At 35.1% G+C, this 23,432-nt stretch overlaps 1 protein-coding gene across 1 annotated transcript in view; it reads right to left on the bottom strand.

Moving 5' to 3' along the window:
* Positions 1 to 40: 40 nt before the first annotated feature.
* The window catches only part of OTOGL (otogelin like), a 90,134-nt gene continuing 66,742 nt past the window's right edge, over positions 41 to 23,432 (bottom strand). Inside the window, exons 39-59 of the mRNA XM_042889899.1 lie at positions 22,741 to 22,918; positions 21,691 to 21,833; positions 21,366 to 21,389; positions 21,157 to 21,249; positions 20,308 to 20,497; positions 18,915 to 19,129; positions 17,024 to 17,165; positions 16,524 to 16,709; positions 15,847 to 16,059; positions 14,894 to 14,998; positions 14,472 to 14,579; positions 13,920 to 14,021; positions 12,565 to 12,669; positions 12,442 to 12,482; positions 11,431 to 11,494; positions 10,387 to 10,565; positions 9,977 to 10,081; positions 9,066 to 9,185; positions 6,505 to 6,550; positions 2,089 to 2,168; positions 41 to 423 (exon numbers count right to left, since the gene is read on the bottom strand). Of these exons, the coding sequence (XP_042745833.1) occupies positions 223 to 423; positions 2,089 to 2,168; positions 6,505 to 6,550; positions 9,066 to 9,185; positions 9,977 to 10,081; positions 10,387 to 10,565; positions 11,431 to 11,494; positions 12,442 to 12,482; positions 12,565 to 12,669; positions 13,920 to 14,021; positions 14,472 to 14,579; positions 14,894 to 14,998; positions 15,847 to 16,059; positions 16,524 to 16,709; positions 17,024 to 17,165; positions 18,915 to 19,129; positions 20,308 to 20,497; positions 21,157 to 21,249; positions 21,366 to 21,389; positions 21,691 to 21,833; positions 22,741 to 22,918 (2,640 nt within the window). The 3' untranslated portion in view covers positions 41 to 222. The remainder of the gene's footprint in view (positions 424 to 2,088; positions 2,169 to 6,504; positions 6,551 to 9,065; positions 9,186 to 9,976; positions 10,082 to 10,386; positions 10,566 to 11,430; positions 11,495 to 12,441; positions 12,483 to 12,564; positions 12,670 to 13,919; positions 14,022 to 14,471; positions 14,580 to 14,893; positions 14,999 to 15,846; positions 16,060 to 16,523; positions 16,710 to 17,023; positions 17,166 to 18,914; positions 19,130 to 20,307; positions 20,498 to 21,156; positions 21,250 to 21,365; positions 21,390 to 21,690; positions 21,834 to 22,740; positions 22,919 to 23,432) is intronic.

The raw sequence follows: 23,432 nt of genomic DNA, 5'->3' as shown, positions 1-23,432 counted from the left end.
GTAAAAAAGGTTTTATATGTTTATTTTTATACATGCTGATACTTAAAAATGAAATTTGAAAAACAACGTAATCTCTACTTAATTTCAGAAAAGTTACATTATAAAGCATCATTGATATCGTATTTTTTGTAGAGTACTACATCCATCCAAGGTCAGAAAATACGCTCTGCTGAAAGGAAAGTCATTTCAGTTCTTCAGACAAAATCATGTTCACAGTAATGTTCAGTTCCATTGGCATGAACAGTCTACAGGCTCTTGAATGACATACATAATCTCAGTGCCGTTTCCTGAGCAGTGTAGAGGCACAGTCAGATTGCGCGTTCCATGTTCTCGACAACATTTACAGAATCTTAAATGACTATCAATATTGACATTGAAAATTGTTGCAGATGGGCATTTTCCATCACAAGAAGCCACATTTATCTACGAATAAATAAAGAATTGGAATTAGACATCTTAGGATTTGTTTCAGGATGTAACATTCCAAACTTCTTTCTGATTAAGATCGATTTTTACATTTGAAAAGAACTCTGATCTTAAAAGTTAACTTTTAAAATTCATTCAAATGGAGATACATTTTTTAAGAACAGTTTATGTGAAATCATCTGTTTTTCGTTATTTAATCATGCACTCTTTCTTAGCTTGGAGCAAGCTCAACTTTGTGCTGTGGATAACAAAGCTGAATCCTTACTTTACTGATGAATAACATCAAAACATTGTAGCTAAATTAACATTCATTTCATGTTCACTGCTGAAAAGTTATATTCTTCTAAGGAAAACAAAGGATAATCTGTCACTCTCTTTTAAGGTTCAAGAGGAAAAGTGTAATAGTGCAAAAGCATTTTCCTTTTGTACTCATAGTGCTTGCGACTAAGGGTACAACATAAGTTGTGTCATCACTGTAACAAATACATCCAGAAAGTAGATGTAACAATCCAGCAAGGGAAGAAGTTGGCTATAAAATTATTTGTGCACTACACTAAAGCAGGCACAAGCTTTCTCTCATACAACATTATGTGAAGTCTTCCTAGCCAATACTGTAGCAGAAATTGGTAGATTGGCAGTTTTCATTAGAACTTCAACAAATGTTGATATGCTAGGAAATCAGAAGTGATTATACTAGACCTAGGTTTTTTTTTTGTGACATTGTTTTAATTTAATTTCTTATGCAAATGAAGCCTATGAAATGTACTCTCTGATGCACTCTCTTCAAGCAGCACTTCAACAGAAGGGCCATATCCAAAGAAATTAGGTCAACAGGTTAGTCTTATAGCTTTCATCAAACTTGAGAGCAGAAAAATAACTTCTTTAGATCTTGTCCTAGTCATTAACAATCTCTCTCACTATACTCCCTCAATATTTACTGTTCTAAAACTAAATAAATACAGCACACACTCTTATTACTGTAGTGAAGCCTTATCTATGTTTTCCTTCTATCAGGCTGGAAATCAACCTGCCCAGCTTTCAATCTGTGACTGTGTTGCCTCTCCTATTAAGACTATTAAGGTTTTTCAGTAAAATCTCATTGCAGGCCTTTCAGAAGTCCCAAGACATTGTGTCAACTGCTTCTCTTTTAAGTGTTACATTCTTATCAGACCAGTCCTGGGTTTTATAGACAGAAATAAATCAAAGTTGAAAAATAAGATGCCTTAAATAGATAACAAAGTAAAGGGAACTGTGAGTTTATGATACGGAGACATGCAATGTGGAGGAGATGACACCCAGAGAGTAAAGTTCTTTAAGTTCTTTAAGGGGGAGTGTAGCCCATTTACCATCACATTGTAATGGGACACATTTCTAATACTCTTTTAGAATGGGATGTTATTTCATGGGGAAGAGTTTAGTGTACTTGTGCAAATACTCTGTGTACTTTTCATTTGAAGCCAGGTAGGAGGGCTCACTCTTCCAGCCACAGTAACAGCTGATTTAATTCCTTTTACAAGTAGAATAACATTCATCAGGTCAAAGGCCAGCTTTTGAGAAGACAGCAACATTTTTTGTTGCTTGTAGATAACTATGGCCTACTTCTTGATACTTGACTTGATCATGGTGTAGGACCAGCATGAAAAATGTTTTTTTAATTCTTACCGGGCTTTGACTTATACAGTCATTTTTCCTTATAGTTGTCCTGATTGTCATTTTCTGGCAAATCCTTTCTTCCTTTTTGCCTGATAAAATATGGAAAAAGATGCATGTTGAACTGATTTGCATTTGTACCAATTTTTTTTATAATAAAAGCATGAAAATATTCAAATAATTTTAATGATTATGCACTATTTTTATTTATGTACATACTGATACTACTATTTCCTTATGTAATTAAAAATATATATATATCCTCATATGTTAATAAAAATTCCTGTGGGGAATTATCAATTTTATAGCTGGCACATGAAGTATCAACTGGTGCATTAAGCTATACAGATTTTATAAATATGAAAACAGTAATAAGATTTAAAATTGCTCATATAGCAAGCATTATAGTAATTAGGAGAAAGATAAATTTTGAATAATGTTAGAATTAACTCTGTTTTTAATGGGAATACTGAAATTATGATTTTGATACTACGCTTCCTTGAACTTGACATTTGAGAAGATAAAGCTGTGAATGAGATTACCGCTTTGATGCTAATTTGAATGCTTAGAATTTAAACAGAACAATAAAATTCAATATTCTTTGGAGAAATAGATCCTTGAAGAAAGCTTTGAAAGTGAGAGATGAAAATACTTGCTACATGCTACATGCTTTTACTACCCAGGACTGAATTATGTAGCATTTATAGGATATAGGTTTATGAAAATACTACATTTTCAGTACATCCTGGGAGATACTGATAGGAGATCTTTTCTGTTGTTTGAAAAAAGAAGCTGTACAGTGCAAATCCATATTTAAAATAATAATATATTAAATAATAATAATAGAGTATTAAAATATAATAATATAATACTGAAATAAATATAAAGTCTTCCATGCTGCAGTCCCTACCAGACTATTTAGTATTGATATCTATGTAATAGAAATTGTTTTGATCTCAAATTCCAGTAACCATCAAAATCATCTATATTCTGGGCATCCAGCCTGCAGAAGAATAACCACTGTTCAATAGGGCCTCTCCACTATCAGCACATGCCTGCATGGTCAGTTGAACAAATAAAGGACAACTTTTCTCTCCTCCAGAATCCTTTTGTGAATTTTTATAAGATTAGTTGAGCTCTGAGTAACCAAGATATTCAACCAGATTTTAATCTGAACATTGCAGGATCAAACTGGATTCTCCTGTGAAACTAGAAGATGATGACACATGCATTATTTTGATTCTCTTTCCTCAGCAGCACTTGACAAAAAAAAATTCCCATTATTCCTTTCCATTGGAAAGCATTTGCCAGCATAAATGTGCATAGATGATAAGATCCTTGTACTTCTACAAGTCATAGAGAGATAAATCTGGAACATCTCTCCTACAGAGAAAGGCTGAGGGAGCTTTTTCAGCTCGCAGAAAAGAAGGCTCTGGGGAGACCTTTATGTGGTTCTCTTGTACTGGAAAGAGAGCTTGTAAGCAGGATTGGGAATGACTTTACATGATCTAATAATGATAGGACAAGGGGAAATGGTTTTAAGCAAAAAGAAGGGAGATTTAGATTAGACATTAGGAAGAAATTTTTTCTCAGAGGGTGGTGAGGTGCTGGCAGAGGCTGCACAGAGAAGCTTTGGATGCCGCATCCTTGGAGGCATTCAAGGCCAGGCTGGATGAGGCTCTAGGCAGCCTAAGCCAGTGGCTGGCAACCCTCCTCACAGCAGGGGCTTGGAACTAGATGGGCTTTCAGGTCCCTTCCAACGCAAGCCATTCTGTGGTTCTGTGATTCAACATTTTATGACATTTCAGCATATAAGGTACCAGTCTAATGAAAACTTCCCTGCTGCTAAACTTTTCACTCTTCAACTGTCAAAAAGATCTGCACTCAGTTCAGGTGTGCTTGCTTTCTTTGCTCCTTATTTGAGTGAGGGATCCTACTCCACTTACTGCAACTTTTCTATCAATTGAAGGAAAGAAATACTATCATAATGCAACAGTTCTCTAATCACTAAGAATTCCATTTTGAGGAGTATTTATTAACACATGATCATGTTTATGATTGCATGGTTTTTTTCCCCCAACATTTTCATTACTTTGAAAACATTTTATTTGTGACAAGTACAGCATAAATCCATATCTGCAAGGATAAAATCAGACAGGAATGGGCACTTTTGCTATATTTAAAGGCAAGAATAGTTTAGACATTAACTTCAGAGATACGAGATCAGAAAATCTCACGGTAACATTACTTAGGATGACAATATTTTTATCAGTAACATCATTTCTTGTTATAGCTACCCTGTACAGTAAGTTTACGTATTAAAATCACTTTAAGAAATGAACAGGAGGAAGAACCACCCACAGCATATACTGTAAATCAATGAACCTAATCCTGACAGGTGCTGAGCAGTGAACCCTGACCAAGCTTTAGAAAATACTGATCTGAAAGGCAAGCAGGATATCAGCATCTCTCAGTATCAGGCCCAATGCCATTAAATGCATGGTTGCATTTAGTGGTGATGACAGATATATGATATAAACAAGCAGTGCTTACTAAATTACTAAATTAAGAAAATACATTATTAAAAATAATACCTGGTTCACAATTAATACTACCCGTAGGCACTACTGGACTAATGGCAAAGGGTAATAGACCCAATCCAGAACCTGGCAGAACCATTAGGAATATAAGTTTCTCATGAAAAAAAAAAAAACATGTTGATATAAATGACATTTCATTAATTCTTACACTGCCAACTGCAATTTTTCTTTTAGCAAAAGGTGATGAGCTTTCGTGATAGTCCTCCAAATTTAGGAACTGTATAGCTGCTTCAAGTCTCACTAAAGATAGCCTAAACTTTATTACTCTCCTGATAAACATAAAACTGAACACCTCCTTGTAAACCAAACTTTTGCAACTCTCTATGGCAAGGTAAGAATTAAATATATGCAGTCACTTTGCATGCATCGAATCAAGCTCTTCCAGAAAGACTATTTGCTCCCATTAAAACCCCAAGGTGTTGCAAGCTCTATTTATACATACTCTTTTTATTCAGTTCACCACTGGGCACATGCTTTTAGTTAAAACAACAACAACAACAACAAATAGCATATAATTGTATAAATTATATCTTTTTTTAGCAGCCATTTGAGCAAGAATTTCTGAAGTATAACATTTAGCACAATTCTGGTCTGTTAATTTTCTCTATTGATTGTAATTACAAAAAAAAAAAAAGCATTCTGTTTATTAAAAGTGCTTTAATTTTCGATGTTTTGCATATGGTAGATTATAACAATACTTCAAGATCTGTTTCAAGGCTTTGCAAAGCATAGAAACTAGACCATTGATCAATTCTATTTCAGATAAAAATGAATATTAAGTCTTCCTATTCAATATTATTAACTAAAGATTTACTTTAAAAAAAATCCCAAAGACTAATTATTCTGAATGTTCTAATTCTGATGTTAAGCACAGAAAGGTCAAAAGAGGGAGAAAGTAATTTCTCTGGCATTCAACAAGTTCTTGCACTACATAGTTAATTTCATATTTCATATGAATTCATATTCATATTCATATTCATATTAACTTCGTATTACAGAGTTTTCTTTTTAAGTACAGATAATTAGAGAACTTGATCAGAAAACTTTTCCGAGTCAAAACTGAAGAGATAATCAGAGTTCACTTGCAGCTTGCTTTTAAACTTGCATAGGTTATGACAACATTATGCAAACTTGCATTACAGTTCATTAAGCATGTTTTAAGGTGACAGACTCAGAGAAAGCGAATACATTTCCAGATATCAAAAAGTCAATTTTGTATCTAGGGATTTATCTAGGGAACTAGGGATTTATCTAGGGATGTGTCTAGGGAACTTTCATATTATTCAACTCCCCAAAACTTTTCCTCATTTGGGATTTCAATATATATTCTACAGTGGAAAGAAAACATTTCCAATTAAAAATATTTTATTTCAGCATTCAGTTTTATAGTATTCTGATCTGAGAAAATACACTGTGATAAAACAGAATGAATTTGTATTTTTGGACTGTGATAATCAAATTACGAATTTATTTCAGGGAAGAAAGTCCTTATCTTTTATGATGCAAATCATATTGGCAATATTTCACAGTCTACTGAGCAATAAAGGTAATCTTTTCAGTACTTTAATTGATGTAATTTTTCATTTTCCAAAGATTATATTTGGAGAAATTGGTTATACTCCAGAACAATAATGTTAAAAACCACAAAGACAGCAGCCAAACAAAGCAAGAACTTTTAATAAGAGTTGTTAAGTAACTATAATAATTTCATTTGATTTGTGGGGGGAACAGCATGCTTTTCCCTTATCTTTGTCTCAGCGAGGAGTTAAAAAACACAGCCCTCCAAACCAAAGCTACACTAACACTTATTGCAGCCTTCATCACTTACAGGTCTTGCAGCAGCCATCATTGTACGTCTGCACAATTCCTCCATTCTAGGAAAATAAAAGGAGAATATATCAAAAAAGACTGTGCTCAATGCAACAGTGCATAGTACCTCAAGAGATGCCATGTTTTAAAGATGTCCGACAAGTACAAAATGATACAATCTAAATTAAGACAATCACACAGACACTCATCACATGAAGGTCTGGTTCACAGATTCTTCAGTTTTTAACACTGGAAATGAACTTGTCACTATTAATCTTTACCTGATCCGATCTCCTTCAAATAAATCACTTAGTTTCTACACACAGCTCTATATCATCTACTATCATCTATTTTTCCACCACTGAGATTTAGTCAGAAAGTTAATGAAAATCATTGTTGTAACTTTGTGTATGACATTAAAGGATTTACACCACTCATACACCAAGCAGAGAGTGAATTCCTAATAAAGAGCTATTTAGAACATTATATATATATATGTGGGTATTTATACACATATATATATATATACATATATATACACATAAATACAGACTTCTGAAACAGAAGGTGAATTGCAGAATTTCACTCTGTATGAAATGGTATGAAATGTGAAATGGTGAAAATGCTAAATTATTTTTCTTAAATACAATACAATAATATTTTTTTTATTTATTTTTTTTTTTTCCAGAGTTGTTTGTTAGATATTAAAAGTGTAAGCAAGTGAAGAAGATATCCTTTTGACTCAGGAAACTTCCAACCTGTCAGTCTCACCCCTGCATTGTGGAAGAAAATGGAACAGATTCTCCTGGAATCTATACTGAGACACATGAAAGAGAGGGAGGTGATAAGAGACAACCAAGTGCAAGTCTTGCCTGACCATTCTGGTGGCTTTCTGTGACAGTGAACAAGTGAATAGATAGTGAGGACTTCAGTAAGACCTTTGACATGGTCTCCATAATGTCCTTCTCTCCAAATTGGAAATGAATGGACTTGATGGGTGGACTGTTTGATGGATGAGGAACTGGTTGTGAGAGTGTGATCACAGAGTGGTGGTCAGTGGCTGAATGTCCACATGGAGATCAGTAATGAGAGGAGTCTCTCGCCTGTCTGTACTAGGACTAATGCTCTTTAATATCTCCATCAGTTGCATCAACAGTGAGATCAAGTGCACCTTCAACAAGTTTGTAGATGACACCAAGCTGCATGGTGCAGTCAGCATGCCCAAGGGATGGGATGCCATTTGGAGAGACCTAGACCAACTTGAACAGTGAGACCAGGTGAACTTCATGAGGTTCAACAAAAGCTAGTGCAAGGTCTTATATCAGAGTTGCTGCAACCCCCATTATCTGTATAAGCTGAAAGGATGGAGCACAGGCCTGCCAGAGACTTGAGGATACTGGTGTTCAGAGGAGGGCCATAAACTGATTCAAGGGGTGGAACATATCCCCTCTGAAGACAGACAGAGAGCTGAGGCTGTTCAGCCAGAAGAAAAGGCCCCAGAAAGATGATAGTAGCCCTTCAGTATATAAAAGGGGGCTATAAGGAAGAGGAGGACAGAGGTTTTAGCAGGGTCTGCTGAGACAGAACAAGGGAGTATTGTTTAAATCAGAAGAAGGGAGATTTAGATTGGATATAAGGAAGAAGCTTTTTACAATAAGGGTAGTGAAGCACTGGAACAGGTTGCCCAGAGAGGTAGTAGATGCCTCGTCCTTGGAGACATTTAAGGTCAGGTGGATGGGGCTGTGAGTAATTTGATCTAGCTGTATGTGTCCCTGTTCACTGCAGTGCAGTTGGACTAGATGACCTTTAAACATCCCTTCCAACTCAAACGATTGGTATTTACCCTCTCTACATGTTTGTTGATTGTTTTTTGTTTGTTTGTTTATATAGTTTGTATACAGCATGTCACGATTGTAAGAATTAGAATTGTGAGAAGTATTACAAAGTTAGAGAAGTAATAAAACAAAAGTAAAAGTTTTTGAAATGAATTTGTAATGTACACAAAATATCCACATTCTTCAAACCAGCTTATATGGGCATGCAAAATTTTCATTTTTAGATATATGGTATAGGTATAGGTATCCTTTCAAGTATGATAAGCATTTTTTTTAATATTATACAATGTTTTAACGTAAGGGATAATTAAGTTTATATACATAGTCAGCCTTCTAATCCTTGCATTTAAGGAATTTTTAATGTGGTTCACATTTATAAGATTTCCAAACTGGTTCATCTGATTTATTTAATATATATGTACATCTTGTCAAAATATTATTCTGAAGTGAAGTAGTACATAGTGATTAGCACTTAATACAGCAATATCTCAAGTAGAATTCCAATTCAACAATATTTTTAAATGCAGTCAATATTGAAGCCTGAAAATAGTTTTTGCACTCTCAGATACTGTTAGCCAAAATGCAAACAGAAAACTAGAAAACAAGACTAAAAATTTATCACTTACATCTTCTTACTTACCACTTTTTTTAAGCTTAAAGAAAGCACACAAAGTATGTGTGCCCTTTCAAGTGCGTCCATACTGACAGACGAGTTATTGTTACTCACCTCAGCCAAAGTACAAACCTTTGTGCACTCAGTGTCATTGAAAGGGGGACAGACCACACCAGAGCCCACTATCATAGCCCCCAGCACAGTCTTTGCACATGTGTAGTTTGTGCAGTTGTATGTCCAGGTGCTGCCTTCCTAAATGCATAATACAAAACCATTGTCAGCAAAGACAACACAGTTCATCTGTATCTCTACTCAAGTGTCTGTAAAAGTGATGCCTATGTGCTGCAGGTATGTGCTAGAGTGTAAGGTTTGTTGAAACCTGTCCACACTAGTTGAGGGAAAGCCATCCTGTAACTGCAGCAATGGCTCCTATATGGAGATACTAAGTGTACTAGAGTGGATCTGCATCAGAAAAAGGGCTTACGCTTTATTTTGCCCTCAAACCTCTAAAATCAATGACAAGGATGAAGCAAGGTATGGCAACACCTAAATTTCACTGTATGTGGTTGCTGGAGTGCACCATCAGGATCCTGAATCCCAGCCATTCAGTTTGAACACTTGCTTGTAAAAATCACAGCAGGGAGAAGAGGCGCTATGGGAAGAGAGGAACACAGGAGTCCTGATGTGGATCCAGAAGCACAAAAGTATTCCCAGGTCATCTAAATCACAGCATATGACTTAAAGCTACAATTAGATCTCTGTTTTGCACTTATCTGGACTTAAACAAATGCTGACATTCACCCATCTTTGTGGAAGATAATTACAACCAATAAATTGAAACATGGTATTCATCTACTGTGAAATGGCAAGTCTAAAAATAAATACACCTTTTCCCTATTACGTAATTTACCACAGACAGCTTCCAGTTGCATAAGCAACACTAAGGAAGTTTGAAGCAAGACTCACATAAGGAAGTGACAGTCAGATTCCTGTGTTTATCGTATTATTATACTTATTTTCTGTCCCTCTCCAGAGGTATTTACCTCATACACAATTTGTGTGCCATTCTCAGTAAGAACAGAACAGGACACATTTTGACAGGTACCACAGCAAGTATGGTGACTGGAAGAAGGAATATACAACTGATGCTGAAAGAAAAGGAAAACCAAAAAAGAAAAAAAAAGAGGTTGCTTTAAATATACACATATATATATGTTTATATATATATAAAATATGAAAATTCATTGAATTCTGAAAATAACTACACCTAAATGAACAATGTATGGATGGATATATTTATATTCACTGCTAAAAAACACTTAAAAGATGCTGTTAAGTTTTTTAGCTCTTGCTGAGCAAACTGGACTAGCAAAAATGTGCCTTTTGATTTTCATCTTAATTGTGAAGTTTTATTTATTTAACTGCATAATTCCTCTGTTTTAAGAATACTTACTGCTTCACATTGCTGGGAACAGTTCACTGTTGTAAAATGCATGGCATTGTATCCTGTGTTGTGATCTTTTTCTTGTAAACACTGCACAGTGTAACAAAGGTCTCCATCCAAGTACTGAATCACTGATTGTCCAGGATTCAGTACAGTTACCTCTTGGAAGATGCACACATCATCCTTCTCTAACACCAAAAAGAAAAAAAATACTATGAAAGAAATAAAACATCACCAAACAAAGTAACAGAAAAGCTGCAAGAACAGAAGTAAGGAATTGTTCTACATGCTGCAAAAACCTTTCAAGTTTTAGACTTGATCGGTGTGTGGTGTAAATTACCAAACAGGAAAAGAACGTGAGGGTGTAATTCAGCTCAAGGAAATGCTAAAAAAATGCCTATCTGCCTAAAATTGATAATGTTTCTTCTATGGAAGTTAAAAAACAAAACAAAAAAAAAAGGTTGCTTTTATTTTTTACAGTTACGATATTTAAAATCAGACCACTTACATTACATGAGTTATTCTGCAATATTTTTCTGTCTTTCTGTCCATTAAGATAGTATTCCTACAATTAATTGTGAGACATTATTATGTTCAAGCCATTGTGTAAATCTGCGTTTTGTTCCTAGAGGCAGTTTAGCCTGAGCTACAGCTGGCACTGAGGAATGCCTCACACACTTTTGAGCACTGTGTGGGTGAAATCCCCTCCACACAAGGTGGCTGAGTTATGGAAAGGAGCAATTTTAAAATTGGGCACATGCCCTCATGCTGGCTTATTGAGATCAGTAGCGCACATGGATGGATGGATTCATAAATATATAGATTGATTGATAGATAAATAGCATGGACACTGTAAATACCTTCCTATGCCTCACACTGTAAGCCACAAAACTGATGAGTTAGTAGAGAAAGCGTAATTCAAAAACGAGAGTATAATTATTTATCTATGTAGATTGTTTACATTTGAGGTGATAATGGCCCTATTTTGGTTTTCTTTGCATGCCTTTTTTAGTTTAATCTAAAACCAAGCAGATATGAATAATAAAAAGTTACCACAAATGTAGTGAGTGCATCCACAAGCACTGGAAATACTACTATCTACTTTTTGAACTTCTCCCTGAGTATAAAAAGATAAAAAAAGTTTGAAAAGATACACACAGATAAATGTAAAGCCAAGAAGAGAGATTTTCTCCAAAAAAATTAAATTATGGTCTTCATTGCTTCTGCCTCTTCTTCCATGAAAGAGAAAAACTGCAGTGACCTCAAGAAAAAATAGCCCATTTCAAATTAGTCAGTGTATTTATCTTTTTAAACAAGAGCAGAGGACATCTGTTTAACCAGCAGAATGGCTAAACAGCAGGTTTTTTTCTGAGATACAAATTTATTTCAATAATAAGTATATCAGGAAAGGAATGCCTGCTCTAAACTTTCTTCCAAAAGAGAGGTAAAACTGTTAAAATCTGTAGCTCATATATATGTTACATTATGCAATCTTCACATACAGGGAAGTATAAACTACTAGCATTTGATAGGGACACTGTCCCTTGTCACTACAGTAATAGTAGGAGTTTGAACATTGATTTGTAATTATTTTCCAGATCACAGTCCCAATCGTGAGAGTCTAGAAAGAACAAAATATTTATGACTTCTCATACCTGCTATATTCAATAATGCTAAATCATTCTAACTGAAAGTATAAATGATTAACAAATAACGCATTTGTCCAAATTCACATTTGATCAAAAATTTCATCCCTTATTAATTATTAAAAACACTTATGAATTGTTGAAGTGGGGAAAATTCCAGCATATTGGTTTGAGTCAACTTTGAGCTGAATAGCATTACAGTTACTTTTCTTCTTTTGTCATCCTAAAACACACAGATTGAAATTTCCACAAGGAACATCAAACAACACTGTGCAGAAACCTGGAGTTTCATGCCATGCAGCTTCATGCCTGAGTTGGGGGCTGGTGGGCCCCCTTACAACTAATTTAACGAAGAATGGAAAAGGAGGAGTTAGAACACAGCCCACCATTCAAAATGCATTTAAAGGACAGCTCTTACCAATTTGCATGTCATCGTAGTAGCATTTTCACAACTACATTCTGAGAACAAGAAAAGCATGTTAGTCAATTAGCTAATTGCTGGTTTTTATTAACAGCAGTGACTAAAGAATGAAGTAATTACCACAGTGCCATTCTGGACAACACTTCCCAGGTATTTTTTCCTTCACAAGTGTCATGTCATCTGTGCAATTCATAGGAGGCTCAGGACAAAAACTTTCATCACAAACTAAATAGGGAGGAAAAACAGATATCAGAATTTACTTAAATTTCATCTGAACTTTCCAGCTTATATTTCTTCTAATAAACCATTGCAAAAATAAGGACATTTTTTAGATCTATTTTTTTGCTTGTGTGTCTTAAGTATCTCAGTCATATTTGGAACTGAAACATAATCAAAGATTTTCAAAAATGTCTCCAGTTGCCTTAGAGAAGTTTTAAATTTAGAGAAACCATTATGGAGCAACCATTTAATACTCTTTCTTTGAAGTGACTTGGGCTAATAACAAGCACCAAAGACAAATAAAGTCACACCTTTTATAAAAACAGAATTATTTTTTTTCTCTAAGCTTTGCTGCAAACTTAAACTAAATTTCTGTAATGTAATGGGGAACAGCTTTCCCCCTAGAATGACTTTAATAACTGCACATGCCTGCAACATTGAAGAGATTTATGAAGACTCTGAAAGAAGTCTACATAGTAAGATCTATATTTCTAGCTGTGAGAAATCGGAAAGACAGTGGCAAAAGCCTTTGCATACTTTCACCATCGTGGAAGTACTAGAGAAGGAAAGGACCAGAAGGTGAAACCACCTGAATTAAAAATCAGCAAGCTCCAAACCTACTGGAAGAATCCAAATAAATTGAAATAACCCAGAGACCATACTAGGACAAGAGTTAATTCAGGAACATCCACTGATCTAAATTAAGCAGTTACTGACATTGCTTAAGAACACATAGTAGTATTTGTGTTTGATAAGTCTAGCAAAATGGCTACATTACACTGCAAATATTTTTCTTGGTCTGCTTACTGTTTGAATACTAATCAGACCAGTAGTATTTGAAACTCATGGCCCAGTCCTTCACCTGAAAATCAGCAGTCCAAACACTAATGAAGAGGACAACAGAGGTTTAACACATTTTATTGCAGATGTTTTTAATATATGGATACTTACCAACAGTTGTATATTTATACAGTAAGAATGGGATTCAGACCAGATTAATATATCAGTATCTAGATCTCCATGAAAGTAGCCATGTACTGCTTGGTGAGGTACATAAGCTCTACTGACTGTGCTGGCTAGACTACCAGTGAATGTACCAACAAGTCTAAATCCACCTCAAAAGTAGACACCCTAATTTCGAGTATTTAGTCTCTAGACAAAGTCCACCCTAAATGCTGCACCAAAGAGATGTTCACACACACTCCCCGTCTTTTTTACTAAATTTGGTAACAGACTGTATTAATGTTTACACTCACCACAGTAGTAATGAGGACAACAGTAACGTATGGTATGAAGGTCTACGGTGAGAATTTCCCCTTCATTACACAAGGGAACAGGCTCAATACAGGATTCACAAACTAAATTAAAAATAAACAGTTATTTACAAATTTTAGGAAGTTAGCACACACAAGTTTTCTTTAATATTACAAGTCATGCTTATGTGGGTAACAGATCTTTTATGGACTGACATTCAAAACTACAAATATAACAGTTGTGCATGCTCTTAGGTGTCAGAACTTACACTAATAGTCAGTTTAGTGTTAAAGAACCACTGAGACTCAGCTGCAATGCATGATATATCACTGACTGCATAGATCTTATAATTCAATTGTGAAGAACAGTGTGTTAACAATATTATTTTGCAGAGCAAATATGAAGTTAAAAGTAATGTTGGAAATCTCAGAACACAAGAGTAATTCATGCTCAAGACAGCCTGGCTTGTGTAAACTCCTACTAGCATCAATTCCTGGTTTCAGTTACTGTATTTAAAAATACAGATTGTACTTAACTACTCCTCAGTTACCTACCACAGAGATAAGAGAAACAGCAGGGATCTTCCAGTTTTGCTTCAACAATAAATTGGTCTTCTCTGCAGTCCAGCTGAGAAGAATTGAAACAAACTGAAGGATCACATTCTGTAAGAGATGTATGTATGTTAAGAAGAGTCACAGAAACAATGCTAAAAAGATAAATAAAATATATTCCTACCTTTAGTAAAAAAAAAAAAAAAAATAGTCAAAGAAAGAGAAAAGTCAGACTGTAAACCAGAAGTAACACAAAACACAAATAAAAAAGTATTGAAGAATTTGAAAAAGATATACCATATCCCAGTGTTATTTAGTGTCCCGTTCTGCTGAAAATTGGACCAACTTGTAAAATGAAGTTTCTTACAACATACATTACAAGATTGGAAAGTGTTGAACAAAGTGTTTATTCGTGTTTCCCTTACCGCATCGGTACTGTGGACAGCAGGACAGGGGGCTGTAGTCTACAATCAGTTTTTCACTGCTTTTGCATGTTGGAATAATAGTATCACACAATGACATGTTACATTCTGCAGAACAAAAAAAAAAAAAAAAAAAAAACCAAACTGTTTTCATGTATTTGAAACCTACAGCAACCAAGTCAGCTTACAGCACATCACCATGTAGGCCTCCCACTTCAACCCAGGGCTGTACAGCTCCACTCATGTGGTACTCTGCAAGAAAAGTTAAATCCCTCCCAGAGGGATACCTGTATTTACTTGTCCTGCTTCCTGCATATGAAAATGTTTCCTGAACAAATCAACAATACAGTGTCAGTTACAGGTAGCTGAGGCACCAAAGTACCAGATCAGCTGGAACATTTGTTCTCTTTTTCCCTGAAGATGTTTTAAGAAGTAAATATCTTCTGCTTAACATTTTAGCAGCAATAAGCATATTCCTTTTGCTGAGAACTAACTTGAATATTAGTAGTCAGTGATCACCTCACAGAGTGCTACTTTCTGGGACACAGAGGAATGCAAAGTTAGAGGGCATTTCACTTAGCAAGGCACTCATAAGAATGCATGTGATTCCGTGATTCTGTAATGTAATGTACCAGTAAGCTCTGGTAACTGCCCTAACTACCAAGCTACTTCTGTCATTGAGTGTTTCTCAGTTTCTTTTGAAATCCTTCAGAAGAGCTTAAAAATTCATTTTAAACAGAAATCTTGTTTCATTACTAGACTTGAAATAACTGAGTTTTGATTTCACTGAGTTAGTTCTTAAAAGAAAAGTGATAGTGTTGATCCAACCAGCCACAATTACCTAAATAACACTTCTCAGAAATGTCACCTTGAATCCCGTCAAAAAAAGAAACCTTTGCTGACAAGTACCCAGTGTTTAATTAACACTTCTGTAACTGAAAATACATGTGACATACCACAAACTTTTTTTGGACAGCAATCCCCTACTTCCATGACAAGGACAATCACTTCTCCTTCTCTTTCACAAGCCAGTGGTGGATCCTCATTGCATTCAGGTTCTACAGCAACAATACTTCCATTTTCTAAGCAGCTGTATATGCAACAGCCTCTCGTGGACCCATTCCAGATCTCCCCAGCAGAGCGGGGTTGTCCTCTGTTATCTGTACATGCTGAGAGAAAAATGTTGCATCCCTTTGACAAGTGGAGAGTTAAGACTGCAAGCAACAACGAATTTGTTTGTTATCTAGGTGACCTTACTGCTTAAAAGAGGAGTACTTCAGGGCATTATGATGAATCAAGAAAGGATGATGATATTAAACAAATGCTTTTTTATGGGTGAAAACAGTCAACAAATGCAGGGAAAAGAAGCTGCCCCTGCTACTCCTCCTGAGTACTCCAGGAAAGAAAGCCTGGGAGCAATGGAAGAATGACCATTATTTTTCTCCTGCAGAATTAAATTAGGTGAAAGAATAGACTCAAGCTGTAGCTTGAGATAAAAGCTAGGCTCTGTAGAATAGAGCTATACTGGATTCACACCTTCTGAAGTCTGACTTAGAATTTAAACATTGTTAACGTTGATCTGTAGTTAATATTAGCAGATATTTGCAAACCCCCTCTGTCCTAGTGCACTTACTACATTTTTCTTCTGGAATACAGAAGTCCGAGTCTGTTCTATGTAGAACAGTGCCACTTCTACACACACAGTCTTCCCTTAAATAAGAACACGTAGAATCTTCATACGACCACTTATTCAAGCATGTCTTGGCTTCACAGGGTTTCACACAAGGCTGGTATTCCTTGCCCTCAGGACAATTCAGTGCTGCAAGTTGTACAAAGAGGAAACTGAGTATTGACTCTTTCAAAATTTCATTGGAAAGTAGTAGGAACAAGGAAGTGTATCATAGAAAGCATACATTTATATATTTAGTGGCACTTTAGTTAAGCTACTCATTCAATCAAGATTATAATTCTAGTGATAAATCTCAACACTTGTACCATGCCTTACTAATACTGTGGTAGAATGAGACAGTACTTCTAAGAACAGCAAAAAGAAATGCATTTTTCTTAACCCATCACTGAACACTGCAGCAGTATAAAGTCACATTAGGATATGGAACATTGCTGTCAGCTTACGACAGTAACTGGGTGTCCTCCATTTAATGCAGATATTGTGCTTGTTGCATAAAGCTACATATGCAGAAAGTGCATCACACTCATAATTCCAAAAATAAGTACTGTTGATCCACATCTTCTCACAAAATTCCTGTGGTGAAACCTAGGAACACATTTTAACTGAGAATTAACAAGTAGAAGAGCTTTCTGTAATTAAAATTAATCATTAACTACAAGAAATAATACAGCTACAGGAAAATAAAATAAAAATTAATGCCTAGAGTAAATATATAATGTTTTTTTCCAGAACATTCATTCTGCAGAACTTAATCTGCCAGAATTTATTATTCTCCTCAATGTGTATGAAAGAAAATCAACTTCTTAATGGATGAACCAACCTGGCAATTTCTATGCTATGTCAGATTTTGTTATAGACCAGGCAAATATGTAATTTCATTGTACCTGAGGCTGTGAGAGTTCTCCTGGACACATAAATGAAGTATGATTTCTGACTATTCAGATTAAATTATTTCATAATTAGATACGTTCAAACAATTATGAAAAGCGTGCTTCTAGCACTGGTACTATTCTATTTTCTTGATTCCAAACTTCTTACCACTATTCTTTCCCTCCATCATTCCCTCTCATTTTGTTTCTGTGGCAGATAGCTCTAAAATCTCTTTAACCCATTTCTCTGGGAAGAATGGTCTATATTATTTCTAATGGGGAAAAACGAAGAGTGAGTTTGGGAGTTTTAAGGAAGGGGTTCAGCTGCTTGCAATATCTGTAGTACCATTTGTCTGGGATGAAAATCACAAAGAGTACTGCAAAGCTGTAAGGCTGGAAAAAGAGTAGTTAGAAATTATTCTGAATTAAGTGGGAAAAGTGGGAAAGTCAATCCTGAGGGAGATGGGATTTCTCATTTCACGTTGCAGATGTGTTGCGCTGGCTACCTCTAGTGGTAGCCTGCGTGCAAGACCTACAACCCCATTTGAAAGAACAGTTTCCAAAAATATATAAATTATTATGGTTGCTGTAAGAAAAGCTTCAAAACTGTCAACATAATAGCAACTACATCAGAAGTGGAAATGTAATTAGTACAATCAGTCTCAGACTGCATGAGTTGCTGTTATATACAGAAAAAGAGTGAGGCTTCCATTTCTAGTGACTGTTGTCAAGCTTTTCCTAAAAATATCTCTTCAGGAACACACCTGTGTTGAGGTAATGACCTGTTGTCACTCCTGTGAGCTCTGCCTACTCAGTGATTTAAGAAACAGCATAATAGCACAGAGATCCACATAAATGTCTTTTTCATTTTAAATAACAAAAACTTAGTAACTAAGATGATAAAGGGCCTGGAGCGTTTCCCATATGAGAAAGGGCTGAGTAACCTGGGTCTGTTCAGCATGGGGAAAAGAAGACTGATGTTTATAAACATCTATAGGGAAGTGGGAGGCAAATGGATGAGGCTAGGCTCTTTTCAGTGATGTGTAGCGATAGGACATGGAGCAGTGGCCTAAAACTTGAACACAAGAAGTTTCATACAAACATGCAGAAGTTCTTTACAGTAAGGGTGATGGAGCACTGGAACAGGCTGCACAGAATGGTTGTGAAGTCTTCTGTGCAGATTTCATGACCCATGTGGACGCCTACCTGTATGACCTATTGTAGGGTACCTGCTTTAATAGAGGGGTTGGACTCAGTGATCTCTTGAGGTCCCTTCCCACCCCTGTGATTATGTTATTCTGTGTTTATTTACAATGGACAGCATGACAAAAATATTTATTAAAGCCATCCATCCTTTTGTGAACTCTTGAAAATAAGCATAACATTAAAAAAATCTTCATCACTCTCACTCTTTTCTTAATTACACAACTTATTTAATTTGCACCTGGAATTTCTTTGTACTCACTTTATTGTGACAATGGATGAAGAAACTTCTGTTTAACAGTTCCATACAATATGTGCAATTATCTTCAGTACAGTTTCTTACTGGCCTCCTAGTTGTTACATCAAGAGATTTCTCAATTTCCCAGCTCTTAATGAACACTTCAATTTCCTCCATATTTGTAATTATGGTTCTGTTTTGCATTTTCAGATCATCAGTAGGATCTCCATTACACACCCCTGGAGAGAGAGCATCATGTTCAAAGCAAAAACAGAAAGAACCAACAGAACATGGCATATTACTTCCTTTGAGAAAGAAATGTGCATTTGATAAGGTAAGAATAACATTGCATGAAGTTCATGTGTGAGACTTAGCATCTGATTTTTAAGTCCAAGCAGCTACATGTCCACAGTAGTTCCAATTGTATACTTGTGATTTTATTATCATCTTAGTAAAATGAGCAAACCGTGCAATACAAATAATTGTACTTTTCCTAACAATGAACTAACTTTTAAGAAAAACTGTTACCAAAAGGTGCTGTTGAAGGTGAAAAATTTACTGACATGGCACCAGATTCTGTTACTATTCTACTGAACAGCAGCCAGCTGCATAGAAGTTAGTGCAGGTGGCTTTCAAAATAAGTGCACGTTGCTGACTTCATTCAGTCTAAACTGGACATTCTAAATGCAAGAAATAGTGAAAGTGAAATGAACCCTTTGAAGACCAAATTACTTTTTAAATTGAAAATGTTTTTCCTAATCTATTTATTAATGCAAGAGTAGAAGAAAAATAAAAATAAAAGAAAAAAAAAGCCCCCCTAAATGCCTGGCATCCACTCTCTACCTGAATGCATTACAGATTGTATTCAGTTAATTCATCAGTGGAAATAGAAACCTCCAATAAATATATAAGAAGCGAATAACATCAATCTTTTTAATCTTCACGATAGTGTATCACATCCCAGGGATCAGCCAGCATTTTCGTAGCTTTTTTCTACTTTGCTTCTACACTGCTAAACACAGCCCAGTCCTTGCCTTCATGCTTCCTGATACCCTCCAGGGTCCACAGAGGGCTAGCCTGTGGTGACAAGCCCTGTTATTCTCCTAGATGGCAAGGAGAAGCACAGAAGATGGTACTTGCATGGTAAATATTTGACAGTATTCTTAACAGTACTGTTTCTTTTTGCTACCTCAGTGCCTAGAATTTGAAAAATACTTTGTTAGGAAGGATTGCTTTCACACAGAATTATCATTTTACTCTTGTTAATTAACAGAATTTCAAAAGCCCACCTCAAATAGAATTGTTAGCATAATCACTAGAAGTCACAAAAGCCATAGGGATAAAATCACAAAAATGAATATAGAAAAGAGATGTAAATGCTGAATATGAAAACAATTAATTGCCACTACAGTCTCACCACAAAGTCCTTCTGTCATTATTGATGTGTTAGAGTGCAATCCATACTGTATATCTATGATGCCCGTAATGTGAGCCCACTTGATGCTAATACCAGCTGGAGTATTAACGACATACATTGCACCAGTATCCTGAATACTCAGTCCTTCTTTTGAGAATGGTAAGGATGGGATTACAGAATCCACCACTACCTAAAATAAACCAAATATAGACTTTAGGGATAAAAACAGATTACAAAGATTTATTTTATATGATGTCTTTACATCGAATAGCAGAAGAGATTTTATAGCCTCCGCCATATGCTGTGTCAGTAATTGCTGTGCTTAAATCACAGTGCTTCTTGTCAGTGACACTGTAACTGCAGATGAAATAGGCATAAGAAAAAAATAATGACATGGAAATCTTTTCAAATCAAGTAGTATCCCATACTTATCCCATATCATTTGGTTAAAATAATAAAAAAAAAAAATCTAAGCTCAGTTATTCAAAGTTACCTATTCTAATCTGTTATTGTCCAGCATAAATGACAGCCTAAATATTTATTACATCTTGAAAAGCTTCTGTTCTGTTTGATGTTATCTGGAAATACATTATCAATTATGAATGCTTTTGTAGCTTTTAAAAAATCTTTAATATCTTGAAACACTTTGAAATGTCATATAAGTGGCAGGCAAGTAAATCTGAGTGTCAGAAACTTTTTTTTTTCCCTAGCATATCACAAATCACTGGCAATATGAACTGCGGAAGAGATCCTATCACTCTAAGTCTGACCTACAGCATTCTACAATAGAATAGCACTACAGTTACCTCTTTAGTGTACACGTGCTATATATTGGTGACAAAAACTTACTTTTCTTTCTAAACGATTGATAAGTAGTTCGGATGTATGTGTTGTTACATTTAATTTCTTAAAACAGAGCCCTGAAGTGCTTGCAGGAGGAACCTTGAAAGAAAAGCAATGAACAAGTTTGGTTACAATTTTTGAGGAGGAAGGGAATTATTTCCATAGGTGTAATATTAACACAGTTTATAATTAGTAGAAGAAAAAAAAGCACTTACTATTTTTCTTATTGAATTTGCACTCTGGAAAACATTGAAAAGTAGATTAGAAACGCAACAGTAACTTCCAGAATTCTTATTTGGCAAAAACAAATTGACTGTTTTCTTTGTGTTTGAACGTTTTTCTACAACTAGTTTCCTAATTAAACTAGTATAAAACTAATTAAACTCAATATGTTTCCTATAAATAATAAAAAGTAATACACACAATGAATCTTTTAATGAACTGTTTTTAGAAACCAATGCATTTTTTATCAACTGTTAGATCCCTAACACAATAATTCCAGATACTACTACAGTTACCATGGAAATGCAAGTTTCTTACCTGATTAGCAGGACATTTTTCAATGTGAGCAACAATAGTTTCTCCTGGTAGCTTGACTAAAACGTAGGAAGCCATGTTACAGAGGGCTATGCTGTTTCCATCAAACGTAATAACACTCAGTTCAGACAGAACAGAACACTGACCTAAAAAAGAGCTGTCATTTAATGAGGTTACATAATATTAGGCATTTCTAAAAACAATCACTTTGACAAATGCTTTCATATGAAGTGCTTTCATATAAGACACTTTCATATATGTGTCTAGATGGCATTGTTCTGCAGACAGCATACTGAGCCACAAGGAGAAGCATCTTATGTTACTCTGTGCGAAACAGCTTAAATGAGTGCTTTGTTCCTGGGAAAGTTTAAATTGGTGAAAAATTAACTTATGTCAATGTTTCACAGGTAAGGATAATTAATTTCTACATTGTCAGATTAAATGACAGTGTATTAATTAATTTAATAACAATGTAATTAAATTAATTAAATATAGAAAATATTTGACATGCAAGAGATGCACCTATTCTATCTCCAGATGAATATTAAAAATTATTATAAAGGTTTCAGAAATGCTGCAAAGTTTTTAATACTACTTTTCTTTGAACTGCTGGTACTCCAGGCAGAAAGTCTGCTCCCAATCTCTATAGTTTCTAAGGGTCAGTAAGAACTCCTTCTGGAGCAGAGTGAAATCTGGAGGTTCTTTCATAAAAGGCTAGTATTTAATTTGTATTCTTCTCCAAAATGTTGACATACAAATATTTTCTAATGATAAATATTCTGAAGATTTTCAGCTGAAAATGTTTATATTCATGTTGCAGTTCTAATTTCAGTGTTTTTGTTTAAAACAAAGTTGACTCCTGAATGTTAATTCAAAGACACCAAAGCATTTACTATATTTCGTTGTGTTTTGCTGATGAGACCCAAGTAATCTCCTTTAAATTAATTTCTATACTCAACCTCATCTTTCCACTGTAATAGTCTCTCAGTATATCACCTAAAATCTATATATTAAGGCTCTACATTGTAAGTATTTATAAATAAAATTACTTACAAGGACATTCCCATTCTGGGCAACAACTATCATTATTAACTTGAACTGGCATTCCTCGAAAACCACAGTCTGGCTTCTGCACATCCTTAATGCAGTTCTTTGAAAGGTTGTATAACATCCAGCCCGTATGAACACATACATACTGGCTACATTTGTCGACAGGTTCAAGGTATCTTGGCTTTCATATAGGGAAAAAACAACCAGAATCAACTTTACACTCACTGTACTTACAAAGTATAAACAATTCTTCACTAGTTCATGCTCTGCTCTGAGACAGAATCAACACATCTATGTGGCCCCTCATATGTACTTGTCATCAGGTCTGGTAGCTAGACTAAAATACTCCTTATCATGCAACTTTAAATAAAGTACACACCAATACATGCTTTTGTTCCATGAAACACATACCTAGCAAGCTAACCATAGTCTCTAGATCTCTCCAAGTTAACCTGGTTCTAAGTTTAAAATAATGAGAGATCGTTAAATCAATACTTTGCCTTCCTACTGTTAGAAAGTAAAAGATCTCCAAAGAACCAGAACACTGAGGAAAAAAAGTAGCTCTTTCTCTGAGAAATTGAATACATACATACAAAAATATGGCTATAAAATAAATTGCATAAAATAAATAGAAATCTGAAGATAATTCAAATAGATGAAAAACTCAGGCTGACATGCCAAGAAGGTTCTGATAG

This window comes from Lagopus leucura, unplaced genomic scaffold, assembly GCF_019238085.1.
Source record: "Lagopus leucura isolate 7727_CA_CO unplaced genomic scaffold, USGS_WTPT01 Super-Scaffold_100159, whole genome shotgun sequence".
NCBI classification, from domain to species: Eukaryota; Metazoa; Chordata; class Aves; order Galliformes; family Phasianidae; genus Lagopus; species Lagopus leucura.
The sequence above is the reverse complement of the archived record's forward strand: the minus strand, read 5'-3'. Positions and strand labels throughout refer to the sequence as shown.